This window comes from Mirounga angustirostris, unplaced genomic scaffold (genome assembly GCF_029215605.1).
Source record: "Mirounga angustirostris isolate CCGP_5_RB_7025 unplaced genomic scaffold, mMirAng1.0.hap1 SCAF_10, whole genome shotgun sequence".
In the NCBI taxonomy this organism is placed as follows: Eukaryota; Metazoa; Chordata; class Mammalia; order Carnivora; family Phocidae; genus Mirounga; species Mirounga angustirostris.
Genome location: NW_026991718.1, coordinates 92,315,491 through 92,341,842, shown reverse-complemented (window position 1 = coordinate 92,341,842; position 26,352 = coordinate 92,315,491). Strand labels below are relative to the sequence as shown.

At 40.6% G+C, this 26,352-nt stretch overlaps 2 protein-coding genes across 3 annotated transcripts in view; one reads left to right on the top strand and one right to left on the bottom strand.

The window, feature by feature from the left end:
- Positions 1 to 17,544, top strand: part of XRN2 (5'-3' exoribonuclease 2) — an 82,147-nt gene extending 64,603 nt beyond the window's left edge. For both annotated transcript variants that reach the window (XM_064572730.1, XM_045885354.3), the window contains 4 exons: positions 541 to 668; positions 8,577 to 8,640; positions 14,824 to 14,962; positions 17,208 to 17,544. In XM_064572730.1, coding sequence (XP_064428800.1) covers positions 541 to 668; positions 8,577 to 8,640; positions 14,824 to 14,962; positions 17,208 to 17,273 — 397 coding nt within the window. In that variant the 3' untranslated portion in view covers positions 17,274 to 17,544. The remainder of the gene's footprint in view (positions 1 to 540; positions 669 to 8,576; positions 8,641 to 14,823; positions 14,963 to 17,207) is intronic.
- A 6,306-nt stretch (positions 17,545 to 23,850) lies between these two features.
- Positions 23,851 to 25,534, bottom strand: NKX2-4 (NK2 homeobox 4). The gene is made up of 2 exons (XM_045883805.2): positions 24,974 to 25,534; positions 23,851 to 24,651 (listed from the first exon to the last, which is right to left on the bottom strand). Exons 1-2 carry the CDS (start codon positions 25,407 to 25,409, stop codon positions 24,023 to 24,025), a joined length of 1,065 nt encoding a protein of 354 aa, XP_045739761.2. The 5' UTR covers positions 25,410 to 25,534; the 3' UTR covers positions 23,851 to 24,022.
- Between the last annotated feature and the right edge of the window lie 818 nt (positions 25,535 to 26,352).

Sequence of the window (26,352 nt, the reverse complement as noted above, 5' to 3'; positions counted from 1 at the left end):
AAATAATTTTAGAGGAGCATAAAGTTATATGCCTAAATCTATAGTGCATTGTTACCAGTAATAGTAGTACTAAATGAGAGGAATGGTTTGGTTTAATAAAATAAGAGATGTCACCTGGTAAAGTACTCTATAGGTATACATACTATAATTATGAAGACTATGAAAAATATAGGGAAATGTTTGATAGAATTGAAAACAGCAAGGTATAGAGCAGAAGTATAGTGATAGCAACGGCATGAGTTGTTGAGGGCAAAACTGAAATACGATACAAAAAAGAAAAGTAGACTCTTTACATGAAGTAATTAATTACTACTTAAGTAATTATCAGTTAAGAATCTTGGTGTGGCAATGAATATATGCTATCACCCTTACCATTGGTACTGTTTTGAACTTTGTTAATCATAAATCTTTTAAGTTTGTATTATCTTAATCAGATCTAGTAGTAAAGAGACAACTACTAGCCTTTATTTAACTTATATCAGCTGTGATGTGATGGGTCTGTCTATAAATTTTTTTCTGGTTGGTGGGGTCTTTTTCTAGCCATGTTATGCCAAGAGGCTCAGGGGCTGGCATTTACGGCAATGCTGCACCACCACCTGCAACTTACCAAGGGAACTTATACAGGCCACTGTTGAGAGGACAAGCCCAGATTCCAAAACTTATGTCAAGTAAGTTTTTACAAATTGATTATTTGACATGCTAAGTTAAATATTACAACAAAGGTTGGTTTCTAATCTCATTGCTAAAAAGATATATTTTAGCAGGGCAGAGATAGTGGACTTAAAAACATAATTTAGAAGAATTGTAAGAATGTAAAGTCTTTCAGATACTTTTATCTTCGCTGTGTATAGTTAATTGAATAATATGAATTGGATTTCTTATTTTCATCTATAAATCTGCTACAGTGAACATATGCAGAAGGAGGTGTGTTGTGTAGAGTGAATTGCTGTTTATTAATACAAGTATTGGGGCAGTTAAATGAGGTGCAGTAGATGCAGAATTGCAACCTCTTAATCAGTTGAAAGACAACAGTATCCCTTTCATGATGTACATTGTAGCTCAGGACTACTTAAGATAAAGCCAGGCATTGCTTTAGGGAGGAATGCTCCTTTAATTCTGTGGTTCTATGAAAATCTTGGCCTTTCCCTGACCCCTTGTAACCTGTTTTGTGGATAGAAGTGGTTCAGAAATGTTACCCATTGAAAATAATTACATGGCATTTGGATTACAATGGAAAAGGAGAAGAGTTAAATGTTAGACTTTTCATAGATATTGTATTCATTTTAAATTGTGTCCCCATTTTGTTATTTTTTGAGTTCTATGGCTGTGTTCAAGTCATGCGCCTGGTTTTCAAAACCATCTTCTTCATAAAGCCTTTGCTTCTCCATTCCTGGTTATCTGGTTGCTACCCAACCAAACCAGGACAGCATGGCGGGTGGGGGAGACACAACACGTGACTGTGGCAAGATGCTAAACATTTGTTAAATCTAAGTGTTGCTTTATTAAGTGTCTTTCTGATTGTTGGAAATATTTCATGCAAATTAAATTAACAAAAACAGAGGGGGCTTTTCTGAGAAAGCTTTTTAAACCAAAGTTGTAGTTGTCAAAAAAAAAAAAATACCAGATAAATGTGAAGATTGTTGGGAAGTATTTACCCTATATGCCTACCACTGTTTTCATGCTAATAAGTTACAAACCCTTTTTTTTTTTTTTTTTTTTTTAACCAACCTGAAGCCCACCAGATTTTCTTGGTACAATACCCAGGAAAAAATGTGTTCTGAAAGTCTCATTCTCTTTCAGAGCCCTCTCTTTTCACTGTATTCTGTCTGTCTGTCTCAGTTTCTGTCTTTCTCTCTTTGGCTTTATGACGTTGAATGGAACATTATTAAGACTCCATGAGAACTATGGAGTTCAGCGGTATTTATTCTATTTAGTGAAACACAGAAAAGGGCACAGAGTTTAATGGGCCTTGTGGGGATCTGCTTGGTGCAGTAGTTTACTTAGCTGCTTTCCCCCCAAGATAAAGCAAATAACATTTCTGAGTATTTCCATATATATAATATCAAGCCATGCCACATACAACAAAGTCTTAACGACTTTGAAAGAGCTACCTGTGCCCTGACATTTTACTAGTAAATGGTGAAAGCATATCCAGCTTATTGATAAAGCCAGCTGTTTATTGACACATTCCTTATCAGTTCCTTTTTTATGGCTCTTCACCATGTACTTCTATCCATAATGGTATCATAGCTTCCAAATAGGAAGAAAAAAAATTGAGATGCAGAATGCTAGAACCAAGTATAATCTCTGTGCCTTAAGTTAGCTGGTATTTCTCAAGATGATGGTTATGAGGCATTTCTGAGGTTGTTGCATTGAGTAAACTTGGAGAAATTTGGAAAGAGGTTTTAGCAGGAAAGGTGAAAGCATGTGTTCTACATTACATAGCTTCTTTCCATTTCATGTTTCCTAAGGCCCAGTTACTGGGCCTGCTGCCACCATCATCTGTCCAGATTTTCACCCAGACAGCTACTTAAAACCTTTTAAAAACCTCTTTTCCCCCACTTAAATTGATTTATTTTAAATATAAGATTATATCAAAAGTATATGACAGTATGAGTTTGATGTGCTTGTTGTATTTTTTCAAATATACATAAAAATAAATACATAACCATGAAGATAAAAGGCTTGTCCATAGTCCCCAGAAACTGATCTTATGTACCACCTGTAGTATGCATACCACTTTTTGGGAAATATTCCCTAGATTTTCTAGGGAATCATAGACCCATATGAGAATCTATAAAAACCATGGACTGCCTTCACGAAAATCACTCACTCATTGTGGCGTTCATGTGAATCCAAGTGCTTCATTCTCAGGTCCCCTTCCATCCTCAGGATCCATCTCCAACAACAGTAAGAGTAAGAAGGAAGTCAGGAAGGTCTTTTATTTATCAAGGTCACACCAGAGGTAAAGAATTTCATGTCTTTCACGGCCTATAATTTTACAGTTCTTAGTTTGTCTTCTTTATAAACAGTCAACTCTTAATCAGCATCTGTGTATTTTATTTCAAGTAGTGGGGTCACCTCTCCCTTTTTATTACTTTGAGTAACTCATTTGCCGTTGTTACAGGTCTTACGAGTGACTTTAATTAGAATCTGTTCCAGTCAGAGTCTCTATTTTAATTACGTCATTAAAAAATAGGGGATACATTTTGTAAAGTAGGGATTGACTTATAGCAAGAAGTAAGTGTCCTTCCCTGCATGGTGACTTGTAAACATTGCGCCACCTGAGCATTAGTGCTGGGACTTTCAAAGGGAATGGGAATGGTAGGAATGAAAAAGTTTATGGGGACAAATCAGCAAGAATGTGCTGTCCAAATTGAGCCTACGGAGGGGAATTTGGGATACTCTGGGTTGAGAAAAAAAAAAAGTTTGAAATAAATGGCAAAAAGTCAGGTGGTATTAAGCTTAGAATAACTGGTACAAAATTATGGGAGCATAAATGGGAACCAATTATGAGGGTGGGAAGGCTGATTTTTTTCCTCCATATTTTTAGTGACATTTTAAATGGATTTTAACCATAATACATGTTAATTAAATAAAACATGGCAGATAATAAAACATAAACACCCACAATCCCACTGTCCTGCAATAAAGCAGTAGTAGAATTGCAAGGCTAGGGTCATGTTCATGTTCAGCTTTTGTGAATAGAAATGCCAGACACATTTCCCAAGTTACATTCAGTTTATACCAATTTACATTCCTTTAGCAGTGCAGGGAAGGTCCAGTTGCTCCACATCCTCACCAACACTTGGTATTGTCAGTCTTTACACTTACAGCCATTCTACTGGATGGATAGTGGTCTCCTGCTGACATTTAATTAGCATTTTCTTGATGCTCTAGTTGAGCTTTATTTTTTTGTGATGTGCCTGTTTGAGCCTTGTGTCTTTTTTCCTACCGAGTTGTCTCCGTTCTTGTTGCTTTCTTAGGGGTTCTGAAAAAGAATTCTGGTTATGAGATTTTTTTTTTTATTGGAAGTACCTTTTTCCTTTCCTTTTTCCACTTGATAGCTTGCATTTTCACTTTAATTGGTGCCATGTGAGGTTTATGCCGACATTTGGGGACTGTGGGTAAAGATGTGGGAATTCTTTGTGCTCTTCTTGTAGCTTTTCTATAAGGCTTGAAATCCTCACAACAAAAAAATTGAGGACTAAAATATTCATCGATATTTGATGTGTGTTGATTTTTTAAAGATTTTATTTGAGAGAGAGAGCACAAGAGGGGGGAGGGTCAGAGGGAGAAGCAGACTCCCTGCTGAGCAGGAAGCCCGATGCAGGACTTGATCCCAGGACCCTGGGATCATGACCTGAGCTGAAGGCAGATGCTTAATGACTGAGCCACCCAGGCGCCCCTCCCCTGGAGTTTTTAATCCTAAGCTCTATTGACTGAGCCAGCCAGGCATCTCTTAATTTTATTACTTTAGGTGTTTTCTTTCCTTTTTCACTGAACTAACAGCTTTGTTGATTTTTTTTTTTTGGTCATCATATGTTTTCTGTTTTTTGATTTCTGCTTTTGTCTTCCTTATTCCCTTCTAATAAATGTTAAAAGATCAGCTTTCTTTTTTATAGAATCTTTGAAATTTGGTCAGAAATAGTTATAGTAAACTTGAGATCTGAGCCATTTAATTTTTTAAAATATTTGTAGTATCATAGCTATTTTTTTTCATGTGGTACAAAGTAACACTCAACATAGGCCATTTGGTCAAACTGTCTGCTGTAGGTGTTTTTCACTGTTGGTTTTTGATTTGTCTTTGATATGTCAGTTTTTGGCTGATGAGTAATTGTTTGGGTACTGATAACTTGCTGGAGTCAAGTGCAGCCTTGAGTACTCCATGTGTGAATAAAGCATTTCACTCCTGCAACCCAGAGAACCCAGTATGTCACTTCTCTTCATTTCAGTTGGTAAACTTGTCAATTAGTCGCATTTGGAAAGTGATTTTTGATTAGTGCAATCAGTAAACATGGAATCTTTCCTGTGATTGCCACGCTGATTAGGTAAATTGTCACTTGAGGAGCTATTCGTGAAGCCTTGGTTTATATGGCCTTAGAGCTTTTAGAAAAGGGATAAGTTTTTAAAGACCAAAGGAAAAAATTAACTGTCATTTTTCCTCTCTCACTGGTACCTTTCTGAAGTGCAATTCACTACTTTAGAATTTTTTTTCCCTCCCTTTCAATGGATCTTCTGTTAGAGCCATACAAATGAATGATAATAAGTTTGTTTTACCTTATACTTCATTACTTATCAGCCAGGAGATATTTCTGCTTTATGAATACTTAAGGGTTATATATATTTCTCAGAGCCACATGAAGAGATTTATTTAAAAGTAGCCTTGAAGGTTTTCTTTGATCCTTTTTATTTTTCTTTAATGCTTGAAAGCAAGAGATGTTTTAAAACTGTATGACAGAATTTTTATGTCATGAAATTTGCCTAGGTTTTAACAAAAAACTATGGTTTTTGCATGTGCTAAGTTTATGTGAAAGCAATTGTTCTGGAAGTGAGAAATAGTTAAAAGCAAAATAGAGTGCGAAGTACCTGGCATACTAAAAATGATGGAAATAGGGACTTTTACTATTTGTCTAGGCAGTTGTATAGGTAGACTATTACAAAGGATTCCTTCTCTCCAAAGAAAGTATTTCTACTTAATGAACTTTACATTCCAGTTCCACTTAGAAATATTGTTGTGCTTAATCTAACATGAAGCATATTTGAATCTAATGAATATGTATTCTGGATGATGGTGACTTTCCCTCCATTTATACTGTTTCTAGGAGAAAATAATACCAGATTTTTTTCTGCTTTTATTTTTCATGAAACGTTAGGATAAACATTTCTGAAGGTTTCTCTTGATTTAGATATATCTTATTATTTTTGCTTGATTTAAAATTTATTAGGGATCCTGTGTGGAAGCTTTTACAAGTACCACGGAGAGTATGTATTCTGTGATGATACCATGTATATAGAGACACCATGGAACCAGAATCACGGAATTAAGTCTTCATGGTAGAAAGGGGCATGTTTCCAGGGTGACTTCAGTGATTCTGGGACATGTGAAATACAGACAGGGGTCCAAATGAAATTCACTGTATTTCTTTTGACTTTGGTTATATTAGCTAATTTTATATATGTAAGACACTAAAATAAAATATACTTCTAGAAACATTTTAACCAGTTCTCATGAAACTAACTTGTGTACAATATCTGAATAGACCAGAGGCCTTTCACGTTTAACAAGTAATGATCAGAGGGGCGCCCGGGTGGCTCAGTCGGTTAAGTGTCTGCCTTCGGCTCAGGTCATGATCCCAGGCTTCTGGGATTGAGCGCCAAATCGGGCTCCCTGCTCAGCGGGGAGTTTGCTTCTTCCTCTCCTGCCCCTCCCCCCCACGCATGCTCTCTCTCTCTCTTCGCTCTCACTCTTGCTCTCTCTCTCAAATCTTTAAAAAAAGAAAAAGTGGCCCAAAAGTTGATTTTACTTTCAGTAGATTGCTTTCTCATGAGTGGTAATGTGTTGAAAGTCATGCATGTGTTGAGGTAAGTGTATCTCATGTTTTTCCGTAGGAATAAACCACACAGATGATCATTGCTGTTTTTGTAGGAATTTCTGGTTTTACCTCTCACGATTATGATTTCCTGATTGTATATGGTCTGTAGTAGTGATTCAGAAGTTATTCTAGGCTGCGTGTAGGGATCCTTCTGGCCCTGTTTGCTGGGGTTTGTATGGTGATAAACCTTGTGCGTCCCCATTCAGGTTTGGAATATCTAATGACCGCTATGAAAACTCCTCAGCAGTGTTCCTTAGTTTGACCACTACTAGTCTGGCTTTTAAGAGAAGGAAAGGGACTTAATTGAAATTGACTAGAGGTGCCACCTTTCAATTCAGAATGGGTTTCTGCATGAAAGTAATGGTGGTTAAGGCTCCCTGCTCCTTTCCAAGAGAAGCATCTGTTGTGGGTTTGGCTGCTGGACACTTCGTGCTGGCCGAGAGGCAGTGCACTATGGCTGTCCCCCTGCCCTGGCCAAGGGTGGTTGTCTTTTTAGGAAACTGTCTTCAGGGGGCATTGTCAGCCTTGTTGAGGTGGGGGGAGCCCGAAGCAGGAGTGGGTTGTTCACACTGGAATCATGTGAACAGCTAGATCCTCTACTTGTTCCATATTCTCCTTTGTGGGGCTTTCTTTTAAGCACAATTCTACTTTCTTCCCACCCCACCCCCCATTTTTAAGTAAACCCAGATTGTATTTTTTTAGTTCCTAACCAGAGATAAGCTTTCATTTCTTCTTTCCTTTAAGAAAGTAATTTTGAAAAGCATGTTTCTAGTTTGTGTTTCCATTAAAATGTGAGCCTGAATACATTATGGTAAGCCTTGTTGTCCTTGGGTCTCGAGAGTCTGGAGGAGGTTACTGTCCTCACACAGTGAACTCATTAGACAACTCCTGGAACCAGCTGTTTTAATTAGGTCACACACAGACCCTGCTGAAAGGTGGCCAAGGTGATTGCAAGGCTGGCGACCAGAGCGCAGTGGCAGTTGGTTAACACGACCTGCTGAGCTGCTGAGTGCCTGCCTGGCCGGTGTTTGGAGCTGCTTCTTCCAGCTTCACTTGGTTAGGTGCAGGAGCAGCAGCCACGTAATTGTCTCTTGGAGTCCGATGTTGCCAGTTCAGCTTTGTGTTAGGGAAGGAGGTGTGACTCTCAGAAAACAGTAGAAAAGTGGATGGTCCCTTTATTAGCATCTTCCTGGCCTGTGTTGGAGAGATGTGTGCCCTCCACTTTGTTATGATAGCTAGGTAAGCCAGGGTTCCTTCCAGTTTCCGTGCTTAGGGGGAAATTCTCAATTTCTGTTGAAGTTACTATTCATTCAGTTGCATTTATGGAAAAGAACCTAAATCCCTTTCTTTTGCATAGCATTTAAAATAAAAATGTGGAAAACATATACCTTTACATACTCAGGCGCACGTACATAGGCAGTGAGAGAGAATGTAGGAATTTAATGACTAAGACTCCTAAAACTGTAGTCCATTATCAAATGAAAAATAATGAAAAATTTACTGACCCTCTTGATTTTCTGACTTTTTACATTTGCAGTTTGTGTAATTATGCTAGTTTATTTGGTTTATATTCTGTCTCAGATTTTTTTCAAGAATTTTTAATTATGAAAATATATGGGTAGCAGAATAGTGATTACTTCTTAATTGGATTGTGGGGGTTTTTTTGGTGTTGAGTCATATCAGTTCTTTATATATTTTGGATACTAACCCTTTATCACATATGTCCTTTGCAAATACCTTCTTCCATTCTGTAGGTTGTCTTTTAGTTTTGATTGTTTCCTTCACTCTGCAGAAGGTTTTTAGTTTGATGTAGTCCCCATAGTTTAATTTTGCTTTTGTTTCCCTTGCCTCAGGAGACACATCTAGAAAAAAGTTGCTATGTCCTATGTCAGAGAAATTACTGCCTGTGCTCTCTTCTAGGATTTTTATGGTTGTGATTACTTAAAATCTTCTTTTAACCTTTCCCTGTTTGTTTTCCAGATATGAGGCCACAGGATTCCTGGCGGGGTCCTCCTCCCCTTTTCCAGCAGCAAAGATTTGACAGGTAATATTAAAGCAAACATGACTTTTAAATACTTTTCCACATTTGAGGTTTGGGCTTTCTCCATGGTTCGAAATGTACCTTCTTTCCTCTAAACAGTTTCTGTCGTGCTTGTCCTTTAGGAAAATAGATGCCTAACATGTTGAGTTAAAAGACTCCTCTCTTTATATACTTTGCCACTTTCCTTGGTCCTTGGCCTTTATTTTTTTGAATGTTTTAAGGTGCCCTGAAAAATGCAACACAGAGAGCTTAAGATTGTATTAGGTTTTGATCAGGCTAAACAAATTTCTTTTTAGAAGGCTTGTGCAGCTTAATGAGGCATAACTAATGGTGTTCCACTTTTATCATTTCTGTGCGGGCAACACAGCATTAGTACAGACCAGCCATTGATTCTTGCTACAAACCTCTTGAAGTCCTAATCAGCTTCTTTGGTACAACTTTTTCAGGGCTGACAAGCCTATTGTAGGGCAGTGTCACTGTAGGTCAGTAGTTATTAGTTGCCACTGAAAACAGTTTCTTTAACTACTTAAGACTGAACTGAATTAAACGCAGAAGGGACTCAGAAGAGGATTATGGGATCTGCAGTCTAATAAGTACTGGGGACTAGGAAGAGTGTGACATGGTTTAATAACGAGGGATGTTTGACTTGTGTTCTTTCATTGATAAGTTGTGTGCTCCTAAGTCAGGTGGTCTCTACACGACAAGACAGCTAGGCGTGTTATGAATAATTATATTAACATCTGTAGAATAATTTTTTACAGGGCAGCTTTCAAATCTATCGTTTTATGCTGGTTTGCCAGCATCAGTGAATGCTGAAACCAATTAAGCCTATATAAGGCTTCCCTCTTTGCTTTCCCAATTCTAATCTGTTTTGTTCCCCTCGCCCTTACCATTTTAGCAGTCTGATCTTTTCACATCTGAAATGAATAAAAGTGTTATGAACAGAGTTATAAATGTGCTCCCCCTTTAAGAAAACTTTTCTTTAGAGATTCAAGATGACTGATAACAATGCCTGAATTTATGTTTTGTTTTCAGTATAAGTGTCCCAAGCACACCACATGCACTACTTCCATATCTTTGGGATAGGACCATTTTCAGACAAAAATTTAAAAATGAGTAAGGGTTAAATTTTTCTTAAATTACAAATTACCACATTGGAACTGATCTCATTTTAAATAATTGTCTTTCTGCATTAAGTGTGTTGAGTTTGATTTTCAGTTTCCCTACTTTGTTGCTTGCTTCTTTCCCGCATTAATAATCACTGACATTTACAGTCCACCTACGAAGTGTCAGCACTGTGAGCTAACATACCTTTAGAAACATGACTTCATTTATTCCTCCTAGCAAGCTTCTGAAGTACATGTTGTTTTTACAGATGAGGAAACCTAGGCACACGGCAGTCGAGCAGTTTCCATACATTTCTCTTCTGTAAGAGAAATCTTCACTAAGAAACTTTAACTTGAACAAACAAAACTCATCAGAATGCTTATGTTTGCATAATATTATAGTAAAGCTGTAGGGACTTAGAGGAAGTAAAGGATCGCCTTCTACTTCCGAGACATTCTTTCTTCATTTCCAGCGGCTTTCCTTCCCTCTACACACTAAAAGATTTCCTAAGATCATCACCATTGTCCTGATTTCCATCAGGTTTTTGTTCTTCTGCCCTAGCCAAGTACTTGTATTATCTTGACTGCCTTTGTGAACCCAGCAGGTTAGGGACAAGTTTTGTGGGGCATTCATTTTTGGTTTAATTTTAGTCAGAAACTTGAAATCATACCTTAAAGCAGAAGTTAAATGTGAGCGTAAGAGAATTCTGTCTTATGCCTTAGACCATGTCGTTTAAGAAACATAACATTCAGGGGCGCCTGGGTGGCTCAGTCGTTAGGCGTCTGCCTTCGGCTCGGGGGGTCCTGGGATCGAGCCCTGCATCAGGCTCTGCTCCGCAGGAGGCCTGCTTCTCCCTCTCCCTCTCCCCCTGCTTGTGTTCCCTCTCTAGCTGTGTCTCTCTCTGTCAAATAACATCTTTAAAAAAAATAAAATAAATAACATTCATAAAGAAAACAAAGTTTGAAATCAGCCATTCAGAATTTGTCCATTAGCCTGTTAGCAGATACAGTTAGCAGAAACTGACAAGTGTGTCTAACCATTCTGACTTTACAAGGCGTAGAGGAGAAAATATAGACTTGTAGTCACTTTGACTTGGCTGAGATGTCACAACTAGTTAAGTAGTAGAATTCTTACTGGAACCAGTTTTAATAATTTTTTTTTTTAAGATTTTATTTAATTGACACAGAGAGAGCACGGGCGGGGGGTGGGCAGCGGGGAGGGAGGAGCAGGCTCCTCACTGAGCAGGGAGCCTGACCCAGGGCTCAATCCCAGGACCCCGGGATCATGACCTGAGCAGAAGGCAAACGCTTACCCACCTGAGCCACCCAGGTGCCCCTGATCCTTATTATTAGTTCAGTACTTGCCCATTGCACTATTTTGAGTGTTTGGTTGAGAACCCTACTAGAAAAAATGTTGAGTGTACTTTTTTTTTTTTTTGCTAAAATACACTTTCTTGAATTATTTCCTACTGTGAGATAGTATCTGTAATCCATATGTTCATTTCATTTAAAAATACAAGAGAGGGGCACCTGTGTGGCTCAGTGTGTTAAGTGTCCGACTCTTGATTTCAGCGCAGGTCATGATCCTCATGGTTGTGGGATGGAGCCCTACCTTGGGCTCATGCTCAACAGGGAATCTGCTTGAGATTCTTTCTCTCTCTCTCTCTGCTCCCTTTCACTTATGCTCTCTTTCTCTCTCTCTCAAAAATAAGTAAATATTTAAAAAATATATATAACAGGAACGCCGCTCCTCCCTTGCCTCCCCGCACAGAGACAAGCCAGTGCGAATTGAGTAAATGGTAAACAGAGTATCTGAGTTCTCTTTGTTGCTTGAGTTCTGGCCTATTGTCCATGTAATTCTTGCCAGTGGGGGCTTCTCTTTTCTGGCCATATCCAAGGTGGCCATTTAGTTTTTAACTTAACGGTCGTTAAGCTTAGTCAGTCATGGAAAATCTTTAAAAACTGCCATATATATAAGTTTAAAATATCCAAATTGGTGGCAGTTACTTTATATTGCAGGCTACTTTCCAAAACGGAAATTTAGAAACTTAAGAATATTGTTGTCGTAGACAAAAACCAAAAAACAGAGTCTTAACCATAGAGGACAAACTGCTGATTACCAGAGGGGAAGTGGGTGGGGGATGGGTGAAATAATTGATGGGGATTAAGGTACTCACTTGTCATAATGAGCACCAGGTGATGTATGGAATTGTTGAATCACTGTGTTTTACACCTAAAACTAACACTGTGTGTTAACTATACTGGAATTAAAATTTTTAAAAAATATTTAAAAAAAAGAAAATCGAATGTTGGCAATAATGTTGTATATATATTTACCATCCATGCTGCCAAGTGCCTCAGATAAGTTGCCTCAATAGATAGCCACTTTAAAAAAGTTAAAATGTGTCAATCTCAATACTTCAGTCCCAGATTTAAAGTGTATATTTTTTTAAAGATTTTATTTATTTATTTGACGGAGAGAGACAGCGAGAGAGGGAACACAAGCAGGGGGAGTGGGAGAGGGAGAAGCAGGCTCCCCGCTGAGCAGGGAGCCCAGTGCTGGGATCATAACAAGAGCTGAAGGCAGACGCTTAACAACTGAGTCACCCAGGAGCCCTAAAGTGTATTTTTTTACCCCAACTTTTTTTTAAATTATTATTATGTTATGTTAATCACCATACATTACATCATAATTATTATTGTTATGTTAATCACCATACATTACATCATTAGTTTTTGATGTAGTGTTCTATGATTCATTGTTTGCATGTAACACCCAGTGCTCCATGCAGAACGTGCCCTCTTTAATACCCATCACCAGGCTAACCCATCCCCCCACCCCCTCCCCTCTAGAACCCTCAGTTTGTTTTTCAGAGTCCATAGTCTCTCATGGTTCGTCTCCTAAAGTGTATTTTTGAAGGCAAATTTACTTGTAACTATTTGCAAATTAATACAATTAGTATAGAAATATGGTAAACCTGTGGAAAAGAAGGGGCTGCCAGTAAAAAGCAAGAGGATAGTACCAGCCCCTCTTACTGTTTTTTGCTTAATTTCAATTAAATTATTTTTCTTTTTTTAATTTTTTTTTTATTTTATTCATTTATTTGACAGAGCACAAGCAGGGGGTGCTGCTGCAGGCAGAGGGAGGAGCAGACTCCCCGAGGAGCAGGGAACCCAATGTGGGACTTGATCCCAGGATGTTGGGATCATGACCTAAGCCGAAGGCAGTTGCTTAACCAACTGAGCTACCCAGGCGCCCTAATTTCAATTAAATTATTTTTATAAAAATTATCTTAGTCAAAAACATTTTAAGTAATTATTTCGAACAAAGAGAGAACTTTGTGTTTTTAAACTGTGGCTTTCTAACCTATTTTTAGAACATAAAATAATGTAAAATTGCATTTATAATATATACCATCCATACTAGCAGATTCTCCAGAAGCTCAGTTGAGTGAGTTTGATCATTGCAGTTCTGAAAATAAAAATTGATTACAGTTAACACAATGTGTGAGTTGCATTTTTGGCATGTGGGTTTTGCATTAATGGCCCAGTTTTGATGAGCCTCCTTGGTTACAGTACAAAACATTAACCCCTCACTGGTGTAGAGACCAGAAGAGAACATTCCTATCTCTCTGCGTAACTGTTCTTGCTAAAGAGGTGAGGCACTCTTGCTAAAATATATTTGTATTAATAAGGAACCTGAATAGTAATTAGAAGCCCTGAATGTATGGATATTTCTTCTGAGATATATTTTTTATTTTGAGTACAGCAGATTTTATTGGTTAGAGCTCTGGTTTCACCACTAACCGTGAAGAATAGTATTGGCTTCTCTATAGTTCTTCAAAGAGTTGTTCTTTGAGTCATCACACAAAAAGAATTATCTTTGGTATTAAAAAAAAAAAAAAAAAAAGGCAAACTCCAAGTGAAGGCAAGGAGAGTGGGAGGGTAGAGAGGATAGATTCAGGTTTGAATAGCCTGTGAGAAGAATGCATTACCCAGTGAGCCCAACTTCAGGCTGTTCCCCCTCACCCCCAACACCTGGGACATGAAATTCATATGCTGGTGTGGTTATAGTTAATACTAGTCAGTGCTTTAGCAATTTTAAAGTTCTGTAATTTCTCCTAAAATCTGTAATGGCCTCAAAGCATCTGGTATTAAAATATATTGGAGAATTTTGCTTCTATAGTGACTGTTCTATAAAATGGAAGTTGAAAATGCCTCAAAAAAATTGTGTCTTAAATGGTGATTGTCTTTAGAAGGTATATCTTGGCTATGTTGTTTATGTGACAGTTTTACATTATGATTTAATACATCATACCTGTTGCTTTGTATCTGCAAAGTTAAAATAGGCACTTGAAGACAATTAAAACATTTCTTTTGACTAGTAATCCGGGCCAGCAAACTGGGTTATAATAGCTGTTGAATCTGTGTTCCCATGTAAACTGTACACCAAATGCCAGTCAGCCCATGCCAATTAGTGCTCATGTTGCTAGGTCACCGTGGTCAATTGAAAGCTGCATCAATAGAACTTGAAAAGGTTTCCTCCCGATCAGACCTTCTGACATATTGAGCAGAATAATGGATGGGAAAAAACAGCCAAGTCCCCTTACCCTAGATTCAAAATACTGAGCAGTAAGAATTCATTTGCAACCTGCAATTAACTAGAAAGAATGGACTCCAAGAACGAGTCTAGACATTTTTAAAAATAAAGCCCATTTTCTTGTCTTGTACATGTTTACTCTTTGGATAGCATCTTAAATGTAACCAACTTGGTGATCTTGGGTCCAAATCTTTAAGTGACCAAAAAGGAAATTTCACAGTTGAAAATGAATAAAATATTTTAAGTCATGTTTCTGATGCATTCGAGTTTAGATCCCTTTTCTTAAAATGCTGATACTTAAAACATGTTAGACTACATCGAATGTGAGGAGCATAAAGGTCACTCTGATGCTATATGTCCCATTTGACAAATGCAGGCAAATTGAATTGTCCTCAGAGTTGGAGATGATGCTAGCCACTTTGAAACTTTGGGCTGTGTAACAGGTTTGACTTATAATGCAGACATAATACTTCTCCACAGAGGCGTTGGGGCTGAACCTCTGCTGCCATGGAACCGGATGCTCCAAACCCAAAATGCAGCTTTCCAGCCAAACCAGTACCAGATGCTAGCTGGACCTGGCGGGTATCCACCCAGACGTGATGATCGTGGAGGGAGACAGGTGATACAGTGTGGGCTGTGGGATGAAAAGCATGCTGCTTACTTTGTACTTAGCCATGCTTCTCAGGACACCATATTTTCTTAAAAACATTTCTGGATAAGATACTGATAGAGTAGCTCAGCTGAACTGGGTCCTTCATTTTAAAATGTATATAGAGTGAATATGTGCCTTACTACATCTGTTACACCCTGAAGATGCTAAAGATTTTCCAGCCCCAAAGCCCTTTTAATCATAGCAGTCAGTAATATTTAGCACAAATAGAGTCAGTTGCCAGAACATTTTTTTATCCTTTAAGGATGTTGTTCTTTGTTTTAGTAGAAACTAGATTTCATAATAGATGATAATTTTCTAGAAGCTGAAAGTAACAGTCTACCCTTTAGCTGTTACCTTTATTCATCTTAGAGATCTCCTGTATTGATTCATCTGTGATACACCTTTTCATAGAAAGAAATCTCTCCTTCATTATTTCCCACATTTCTTCAGCTAAATTTAAAATAGCTGTATACTGAGTATAACAATTCCTAGACAAATTTATTTGGTATGTGTAAGCTTCATTTCTTTATAAAGCATCCAGTTTTAGCAAAATTTAAGACAGAGGTCTGTTTGCCTCAGTCTATTTGTCCCCCAACCATTTGATGCCCTGGACAGTATTTACATGCTCTGCAATCAAATCCTTACCAGAGAACAGGGTCAGAATGCTACGATTTAGTGTGTGCAGTGTTCATGGAGTTTAGCACCTGCGGTGATGTGAAGTGGTTTTAAAATTGCTTACCTGATGTTGCCTACAGGCCTTTTGCAGTGCTTTGAATATTAATTTTCTTACACAGATACTTGCCATGCATCTCTTTGTGGAAGACCTCTCTCTCGAAAGCTTAGGAAGATCTTTTTTTTTTTTAATACTTTTTTGTGTATCTTCTTACAAGGCTGTTCACTTTACAAGAAAATAATCATCTTAATTATCTTTTGAGAGAATTTTTTTAACAATTTATTAAAATCTGTTCATAGAATTTTACTTTGAATTACTGTCAGCTGCAGAGGTCTAAAAATCATATCAATAGTTTGCCACTTTATACGGGATGATAGTAGGTAGTCTACATGAGTATTTTTGATATGGGGACATACTTATAAAGAAGAAGAAACCCTGGAGAATTTTTAGGCTGATCACCTCATTTTCCAAGTGGGAAATCACAATCCTGCGGCACCTGCACTTGGGCAGCAGAGCTGGGGACTGGCTGCCCGGTCCTTCTGAGCCCAGTTCCTCCGGTTTCTCATCTCCTTCAGAGGAGGTGTTCCTTGGAAGGAACTCTCTGCTGTTACAGCAGGTAAAATCATTATTCACTTAGAAGATCTAAACCAATTGGTAAATTTATAATTCTTTTAGGATCTTTTAGAAATACGTTTCTTTTTCTCAATCTCTTTTTTCACAGAGCTACTTTTTAAATAAAATCACAGGTTTTGAAGCACTATTAAATTGCAGAAGTTCATTGTTAAAAACAGTATAATTATGACTTCACTATATTTAGTGAAGTTTATATGACTAAAAAAGGCCTTAATGATCTACACATACTCATATTTAAAACTACTGAATGACAACACAGAGGCAGGGCCTGGAGTGGGGAGTCTGTTTCAGAATCCTAGAGGCCTGGAAAGGGAATTGTGAGGGAATTTTTTTTGTACGGAAATGTTATTTGCAAGCTTACTAGGGTATGTTGTGAATGTCACCAGTAATTGATTATGTAATAATCGCATGTGTTACTTAATACTCTACTATCTATAGCTAAACAAACAAACAAAATCCCTAAAATTAATAGTTCATTAGGCTTCAGCTGACTTACTTAGCAAGCTCTTGCCTTGGTTAAGCAAAATGACTTCTAGCATATGTCTAAAGATGATGTGGACATCTTACCACAATGTGACTTGAATTACTGCCAGGGATGGCAGGGAAGATTGAGAACCACTAGTCTTTTACACAGAACACTTAACTGTAGTTCATTGGTGTGCATTTTGAGGAGTTTCTTAAGTGCCTGTTAAGGCTCCTTTGGATAGTTTTCTGTGGTAGCATTTGTAGCAAGCTTTGCATAAAACTGGGGGCCTAACGTACCTATTTATGACAGACCTTCCATAGGATATACTTTTAAGGCATATTCAGCTTCTTTAAGGTGTGTTTTTCCAGAGAAATGTAAAATTAATTTCTTTGAAGGGGTGTTAATCCAGAAAATAAACTCTTGCTTTTGCTTATTTTCAGGGATATCCCAGAGAAGGAAGGAAATACCCTTTGCCACCACCCTCAGGAAGATACAGTTGGAATTAGGCTTTTGTAAAGCTTTCCCAAATCCTTTCATCGTTCTACAATTTTATGCTATTTGTGGAAAGATTTCTTTCTCAAGTAGTAGTTTTTAATAAAACTACAGTACTTTGTGTATTTCTTTTAACTGTGTATATTTCTACTGACCTGATCTCACTGTTTATGTTGCTTTCCAAAGATGTGTGTTGCATAATACAGTGGATCTGAATTTATTATTGCTTGTAAAACACATTTGATGGAATAGGAATACTGGTTTTTCATTATGGTTAAAATCAAACCAGCTGTGGATTTTAAAACACAGTGTATTCTAGATCATCTAAGATCCATGCTGATTTTTAATGCACAAGAATTAGGTATGAACTCTTGAGCTGGAACCCTCAGCTAACTAGAGTGTATATTGTTCGGTATTTCTTTGGAAACATTTCATTAATGTACTTGTCTTATGGAAATTTCTGGACTTTAGTAAAAAAAAAAAAAAAGAAAACTCTGGTCTCTTGTGTCCTTATTATAGAATTTCAACATTGAGAATCTTGGCCATGTGTTGTTGTTTTTTTAAGTCATTTTTTCAGAAAACAATTCATTTCTACAATTAGAGGTCAAAAGAAAATCAGTGAAGAAGCAAGACAACCCAACAAACTCATGTTAATTAGTATGTCAGCTACTGACTTGGCTAACTACAATCTCTGTAAGAATCAGTTATTTATATTTTATAAACTTCATATAGACTTGTGCTCCAGTTTTAAGGACTTAAGTCGTTTTACATCTTTAAGAAAAGGTGAAAAGTTTAATTTATAGCTCCTTAGCATATTTTTTTGCATTTTTTGTAATAATTTCAGTTTGTACTCATTTTTTTCTTGCTAGTCAGCACAGTATTACGCCTTAAATTTATTCTTGCTGTTCACACGTGCTACTACCATATGTACTTTCATTTGTCGCAACAAATTTACACACACATGTAAAGACTTGCTGCTTTGTTTCCATTTGCCTATTCTAGGCCAAGATTGTAGAATAAGGTTTTTCTTTGACCTTCTGACTTAGGACATTTTTGCTTTAATATTTCAGCTAAGGCACACTTGTTCATCTTAGCCTATGCAGAGAAAAGGCCACCTTAATCTTAAATAGGAAGGTATTTTGAAGCTATGGAGTTCTTTGCTGGTGGTGGGTGAATAGAGTAGGGTCCTTCATTGTTGAGACAAAGGCTCTCTGCTGGGAATTAACACAACCATTGTAACCTTCACAATATGTTAAAGTGATAACACCTTCTGTTAAATTTCTCTATCTTCCAAATACCACAAACGAATAGCCGCCTAAATCAAGTATTGCATATTCCAAAGGAGCCCATATAAATGTCTTACTCTCTATAGCTTTATAGGTACCCCAAACCCACACTTCCACATAACCTATAATTTCTCAGATTTTCAGTTTTTGTTTAATCTTAAGTTATCATGAGTGTGTATAAAATAACTGTTTTTGCTCGGCCTTTGCATAATTACATGTAACTCTTTTAACAAATTAAATTTGAAAATGAATGTTTAAAGTATTTTGAAGACAGATATCTAAGCGAAAAGCAGTGCCAGCTAGATTCCCTCTACCTGGTCGGGTGCCCTGCAGGACATCTGCCAGCTAGCTGAACCCTCACTTCTGGACCTGCTTCATTCCTTCATCCTTGCTCCCTCCTCTCGCCCCTTACTCTTCCTCCCTCTCTTTCCCCCGCCTGAATCTGCCAGAAAAAAAAGCCTTATTATTTCAACAAGTGAAAGCTTCTTAGAACTTAAAATGGAATATTTAAAGCTATAAACATGCCCTCCATATTCGGGGGTAAAAGTAGTTAATGGGCCAAATTTAAATAATTAACATCTTTAAGTAGAACACAGGTTTTCAGGGTCTCATATTAAAGATGCTTAAAAATCTTAGAACATGAAACAGAGTGACTTTATTGTGGCGCTAAGGGCCCTTAATGAGCAGTTGTCTTCCTTTTAAGGATCAAATGAGGTAATGCACGTTAAAATACAAAGCCGTCTACAAACTATTAGATTGCCATTTGGCGTTACAAAGGCAAATTACGTGTAATGAGCGATGGTTAATTTTCGTCCGAGGGCGCGGGTCGTCTGGGCGGGCCGGGGTGGGGCTGAGGGTTCCGAGCTCCGGTTTTCCGCGGGGCGTGTTGGAGGTCGGGCGCACTTACGACCGAGGCGAGGGCCTCGGGGCGCTGTGACATCGCAGCCGGGCGGGACGGTGGCAGCGTCCGGGAGCTGCGGGCCTGGCACGGAGGGGACAGAAGGGCTGCTTCTCAGAGGCAAGGTCCTAGGCCCGCGGGCCGGGGCGCCCCGGGGTGGGGAAGCGCTCCCGGGGCCCACCCGCTCCTCTCAGCGCTCGCTGCCCCGCCCTCCGGCGCCCCGGCTCGCGTCCAGCCGTTCGCCGACTCCGGAGTCCCTTGAGCCGCCGGTGTCGAGCAGAGTGGGCACAGGGAAGTTCAAACCCCCGACCCGCAGTGTGGTTTGTGTATCGCGGCCACCGCCAGGCCCCAAGTGGATCATTGCAGCAGCGATCCTCGGTTCCTGGAAGTGGCGCCGCAGCTTTTTCACCTGCTCGTTTTACCTTCTCAACTCCCTGCACGAAATGCATACACCGATCCTGTAAGGGGACAGCGGAGATCTTACTTCCGAGTCTGCAGTTTTAAGTTCTAAGTCTGAGTGTAACCGAATTTAGCTAAGCTTAGAAATCTAAAGTTTAGACATTCTCTTAAGAGTCAACTAAGATCCCCATTCCCGGACCGCTGAAAGCTGTCTGGCTCCGTCTGGCTCGTCCGACGCCTCTTCCAGATCACTCCAGAGGGTCAGGGAGCTGAGATCCCGCCAGACTATTCCTGGAGATCGACTGTCCTGCTATTTCTAACCAAGAAAAAAAGTCAACAAACAATAAAATAACAAACGGCCCGTTCTCGATTGATTTTTCCTCCATTCGGTAAAGTTAACCGCTTGTATTACTTGTTTCTGGATTTCGTATTTATGGAATGAGGGCCAAGAGAGAACATGCTTTGATTTTTGTATGTGAAATGGGAATAGAGTTATTCATTACTGCAAAATAGTTAGCACAACTTAGAGTTGGGCAATGTTAGTGGTTAAACCTTTATTAGAAGTCACCTAAACAATGAAATAGAGGTTACAAGGGATTAAAAAAATAAAATAAAAGGCCTTTCATTCAATTTTGGGTACACATTTCATTCAATTGCAGGTAAACATCTAAAGCAAAAATAATGAAACCAAAAAACTCTCCCAGAAGCTTCCACTACCCCCCAACTTAAAAATAATAAAAGTGATCTTGAAATCACAAAGTTTTCTCAGTACTTACTAGGGAGAGCAAATTCCTGACGGAATGTGAAAGCAGCGCCTGTCTGCCATTTTCTCTGAATCTTCTCCAGTTGCTCACCAATTCTCACTAGCAGTAAAAAGCTATTAATTTTTTTTTTAATAAACTGTATCCTAGCCCCCCGTCTCATTGGAGTTGGGCATGGCAATTAGCAGCATTTTTAAAAATTGGGCCAAAATAGTCAACATACAGGGGTTTATCCACACATGTTAGTGTTGTGTTAACCGGTTGGGCAATATCATTCATGCTTTGAACATCTGAAATTTGTATTGCTGCTACATATGCATTATTTATGCACAAATTCGTATCTAAAAACTCAGTTGATGGGTCTTTATGTGATTGTGGTTTACAAATTTACTCCAAAAGTCTTTCTAAATCATCATTCAATGCCGCTAACAAAGCCATTCTTTGGAAAGTGCTTGCATTTAGTGAACGGGATAGAGTTTCTGATTTGCTTTAAATTGAAAGTAAACAATTGATAGCAGAATGGAGTTTGGACATAACATCTGTGTTGATAAAAGTCTGATTGACTACTTGTTCTGACCATTAGGTTTTAATTCTAAGGCAAAGCCTTAAATAGAAAACAACTGGGTTACACCCTCCATGCTTTATATACAAAACACCATTCCTGTGCCTTCAACATTGCACACTACCACACACTCAAAGCTTTCATTCACATCCCAACACAGATTACAGAAAAGTACTTGCAATCCCTGCTGTTCCTCTCTGCAACTTTGATTTTGGATTTTTGTTTCTGTGCCTCAACTGGAAAAGATAAGCTTGTTGTACAGCCCCAAAACATTTAGGAAAATATCACATCTGCAGTTAGCATTTCTGGAACCGAGTTTTGCTGTGGCCTCTGTTAAACTTCGAGAGGGCTTTGTTCCACTCAGACCCTGCCTCGGCCCTCCCTCTTGGTTGTGAAGACACTTATCCTCCTCTTCAGTTAATGAGTTTCACCTAGTCTGGCCGTTTGTGTTTTTATAAAAGATCTGCAAAGCACTAATTGAAAGAAAAGAAAAAAAGCTCTTGCTTTGCATTAATCAGAATGTGGAATTCTATAGTAAAAACATTTTCTATTTCAATGTTTCAAGAAACAAACCTTATCCTAATTTCGGAATGTGCACACATAAACTCAGTGCATTTCTGGGTGTAGAATGTTAAGCCATCTGCAGCGATTACTTCTGCAGCGATTACTTCTGGCAGTGGTTCCTCTACTACTTAAAGGAATGCTGAAAGGAAAAAGATATGCCTACAGCAAATACACTTTTAGAAAATACTGTATAAAGGCTGTTTTTTCTTAATGATCTTTTGGATACAGAGTACACTTAGTCTATGAGATTCTTTGTTCCAAAAATAAATTATCAAGGGACAAACTGCATGAAGATTTTGTTTTCTTTAAATATGTTACTTGGAGCCCTTAGTCCCTAAGCTATTATTGGTAAATACTGGGTTGTAAAATATATATATTGCAAACCATGTGGACTTTTGGAACACATTTTCTAGAAGTAAAATTTCAGAATTCTTGTACTGCTATGAGGGAATCAAATCAATATAAACAAGCATTTTGAAATTTGGCACATTGGTAATAATTATACTAGCTTGGCAAAAATTTTGAAAATCAATTCTATCAATATGCAAAAACCCAAATTGGGAGAATTTTCTATAAGTGTATTACACCATTTTCATACTATTTTTTTTCTGCTCAAATTATTTCCTTTTATGTAAAATGTTTTTAAAAAAATTAGTTCTGATTTTCCAAAAATGCATTCACACACCCTTGATAAAGATGATGCACTTGCTTGTTCAGTGGTTGTTTTTCCCCTATGTGAAAGGGACTGAGTTTTATCATTATGTAAAATACAGTTTAGAGAAAGTGCAAGTTTAATTTCTAAAACACCTTCTGAAGGATTCACTTTGCACATTCAAAAAACACCCGAACAATGAAGTGAAATGAAATGTTTCAGTCTCAGACTAATTCTAAAACTTCAGATGTGTAAAAGTTTTAGGGTCTCTGGTGACTATTTGTGATCATTTATAAATCACGCTTTATCCATGTTAGGTCTTTTTCATTCATTTTATAAGCTAACATTCTTCAGCTTGCTTTTGGTATTTTTACTCCAATACCAGTTATTTAAATCATAAGTAAACTGAGATGCATTGTCTTGTCATGCCAACTACTGTTAAAAAAAAAAAAAAAGCCAAACCAAAATAAAACCTATACAACTTAGTGAAAAAGAAATGACCACTTAACTTTAACCAAAAAAGTACTTAAGATTCTTTTAAGTTATATTTAAATATTCATTTGAAACATAGGAAATATAAATTGGCATATTAAAGAGTAAATACATTATTTGTACAACAAAACACCAACAAAATCGGTGTGCAACCCCTATTAAGTTGCAAATATAATGGGAAAATTATAATTCTTACTCTTTACATTCTGATTACAATTCAATAAATCACCTTATTCTCTTCCTTCTTGACATGCTTTGGAATATAGACTGATGCCAATTTTAGCAAATTCGCTTGCTTGTTCTAGTATTTTATCAAGGTATTCAAATTCAGACAGGCAAATAACTTAGAGCAAATAACAGGTCCATGGAAAGACAGCGCGCATTTATTTTATCGTTTGATTTTGGGAGACCAGATTCTACATAAAAAGTAGTTTACAACCCTTCCCTCTTACGAGCTGCATCTTAGGTAGGAAATACCCTCTTTTAGAGTAATATAAAAACACTCATTTGCCAAATAACGATCAAAACATTTTAAAATCGCCATTAAATTTAAAAAGCTGTATCAATCCATATAAGCAGTATTTTGATTATTTTTATTCCATTTCTCTATTACCTAAATGGCAATAATTCCCCTGCAATAATGTTGCTATGTGCATGATCCACCTTGAGCTACAAGTTACTTTCAATCAAACATTAATGAAATTGCACTTAAGGGGGAGGCCTTTGAAAATTAATCTCTCAAATTCCACTTCAAAAAAGGATTCATTGTTAAAGCTGGGTTGATTTTTAGAGCTACAAACACCAACAAAGTTTCCAACTTTTAAAACTCTTGAGAGCTTTGGTTAGGAACGTGGTGGACGTGAACTCAGCCAGCTTTTCGAATAATTTAGGAACTTCTGAAGGAGGAAATCACCACCTCACAGCCTTCTGGCGTCGTATTATTCAATTCCGGGGCTGTCGCTGTTCCCCCCCCCCCCCCCCCCCCAAGCAAAGAGGTTCACAGGCTGCCCCTCTCCATGACCCGTTCACTAGTTTTTAATCTCCGTGTACTCAAGAGTCAGCTTCGGTGTGTTTTCCCCATCCGTTCTCGAAGTTTCTCACACACCCTCCGCGCCGCAGGCAGGACCCCGCCCCGGGGCGCCCGCGCGGTCACCACGTCCTGCCATAGAGCAGGTTGGCGCCAAGCACGCCGCCGCCGCCGCCGCCGCCGTAGTCCCCCGCGGCCGCGTCCAGGGCCGCCAGGCCGCCCCCAGGGCCGTGCAGCGCGGGCGGGCTGGGCGACAGCTCCTCGAGCTCAGGCGCGGGCGTCGGGGCCGGCGGCTGCGGGCCGGCCTGGCCGGGTGTCGGCGTGCTGGCACCGTTCCGGCACGGCTTGCCGTCCTTGACCAGCACGGGCACCGCCACGCGACGCGGGGACGGCGGCGGAGGCGGCGGAGGGCCCAGGCCGCCCTCCTGCTGCAGCTGCTGCGCCGCCTTGTCCTTGGCCTGCCGCTTCATCTTGTAACGGTGGTTCTGGAACCAGATCTTGACCTGCGTGGGCGTCAGGTGGATCATGCTGGCCAGGTGCTCGCGCTCGGGAGCCGACAGGTACTTCTGCTGCTTGAAGCGACGCTCCAGCTCGTAGACCTGCGCCTGCGAGAAGAGCACGCGACGCTTCCTTCGCGGAGCCGCCGCAGCCGCATGCAACGGCGCCAGCGTCTTGGCGGCGTCCGCGATGCCCGTCAGCGACCCCATGCCGGCCACGTTCACGCCCGCCGATGGCCCCATGAACCTGGAGACTGGGGAGGGCCCCAGGGGAGAAGCCGGGTGAGCGCCAGGCCTGCCGGGATCCCGCTCCCGCCGCCGCCCCACGCTCTTCACCCCGCGCGGGCCGCGACGCCGGTGACACCCCGGCTGGGTCCCAGCACGCTCCGTGCGCCCGGGGCCCGGCGCCCCCGGCCGGGTCCCGGGGCCCTCCGCGCGCCCCCCGCCCAGTCCCGGCAGCCCCCGCGCGCCCCGGCCGGGAGCCCGGGACCCTCGGCTCCGCGCGCGCCCCGGGCGCGACGGGCGAAGCCCGCGCCGTCCGCCTGCCCTCAGCCCCGCGCTGTCCGCCCCGCTCACTTGACGAGTAGCGCGGGTCCGGGCTGGCGCCGTACCAGCCGCTGGCCGCGGCGGCCGCGCCGCTCCGCATGCCGTCCGTGTAGGTGGGAAGCTCGCCCACGCTGCCCAGGCCGCCGTTGCAGTAGCCGCCCATGGCGCCGTGCGGAAACTGCGAAACGCCCGGCGGCATGTGGTAGGTGGCGGCCGCCGCCGCCGCCGCCGCCGCCGCCGCGTTGTGGCCCGCCATGGCGTGGGGTGGCTGCACGCCCGCCGCCGCCGCCGCCTGCGAGGAGGGGCCGAGCGGCGGCGCACGGTAGGCGGCCGCGGCCCCCAGGGGCGCCCCCAGGCCGGGCGGCGCGCCGTCCATTGCGCCGCCGAACTTCTTGTAGGTCTCCTCGATGGGGCTCAGGATGTCGGACACGGAGAAGGGCGTCGTGTGCTTGGGGCTCAACGACATGGCTCGGCGGACGGCCAGGTCGGGGGCCCGGGGCGGGCGCGGGCGGGAGGCGGCGGCCGCTCGTCGCCGCCACCCCGGCTGCGGCGGCAGCGCCTGTGACGGGGAGTCGGCGGCGCGGCGAGCCCCCGAGCCGCGGGATCTGGGGTTTATTTTAGTCCGCCGCCAGGTTTACGACAGACTCGGGGGGCGGAGCAACATCCCAAACGAGCAAACAATGGTCATTGACATCTTTTCCTCTACCCCCCACCCCCCGTAATGGAGGCAAGAAAGGTAAAGGGGGCAGTTGGGTGTTTCTTGAGAAGATCACCCCCCTTTGCTTTCTCCATCCTTCCCGCCTCCATCCCCAGCAGTTACCCCAACCCTCAAGCACCAGAAATAGAAACTCCGAGGTCGGCGTCGGGGCTTGACGTCAAGGACTCAGCGCTTCTTTCCTTCCAGACCGGAGTTTCCCTAAAGGGACTTTGTAGCAAAGTCCAGCGTATTTGGGGAGCGGGGATGTGGTGCTGAGTTGGAGGGGTTGTGCAGGGCTCGCCTTGTCCTCTACAGCGACCAGCCCCTCATTCGCTCCATCATCTAAAGTGTTAAAAAAAAAAAAAAAAGCTCTTGGGTCCCACCATAAGAGCGCATAAAGAGATGAGGTACAATGATCATCCTCTGCCATTGTAGGACTTCTAATTTATGCATCTTTAGACCCTTAAGCGTCATTTTGTGAGCAACCAAACGGGCACTTCCAAATTAGCTCAAAGTATCCAAATCCAAAGAAGAGAGAAAACATGCACACAGAGACACCCACAAATACACAGATACTAACTTGTAAGTATTCTGTTTTTATCTGTGGGGATGGAGGTTGGATAAGGGAAAGAAGGTACATTTTTATTTGTTAGAAGGTTTCATGTTCATTTTGCACTTGTAAAGTTCTTCACAGTTTTCTTTCCTTTGCTGT

What these genes read in the sequence shown, in the direction of transcription:
- NKX2-4 (XM_045883805.2), bottom strand. Translation starts at nt 25,409, where the DNA reads ATGTCGTTGAGCCCCAAGCACACGACGCCCTTCTCCGTGTCCGACATC. An exon ending in GGACCCGCGCTACTCGTCAA is followed by an intron (nt 24,652 to 24,973) that starts GTGAGCGGGGCG and finishes GGCCCTCCCCAG; the next exon opens with TCTCCAGGTTCATGGGGCCA.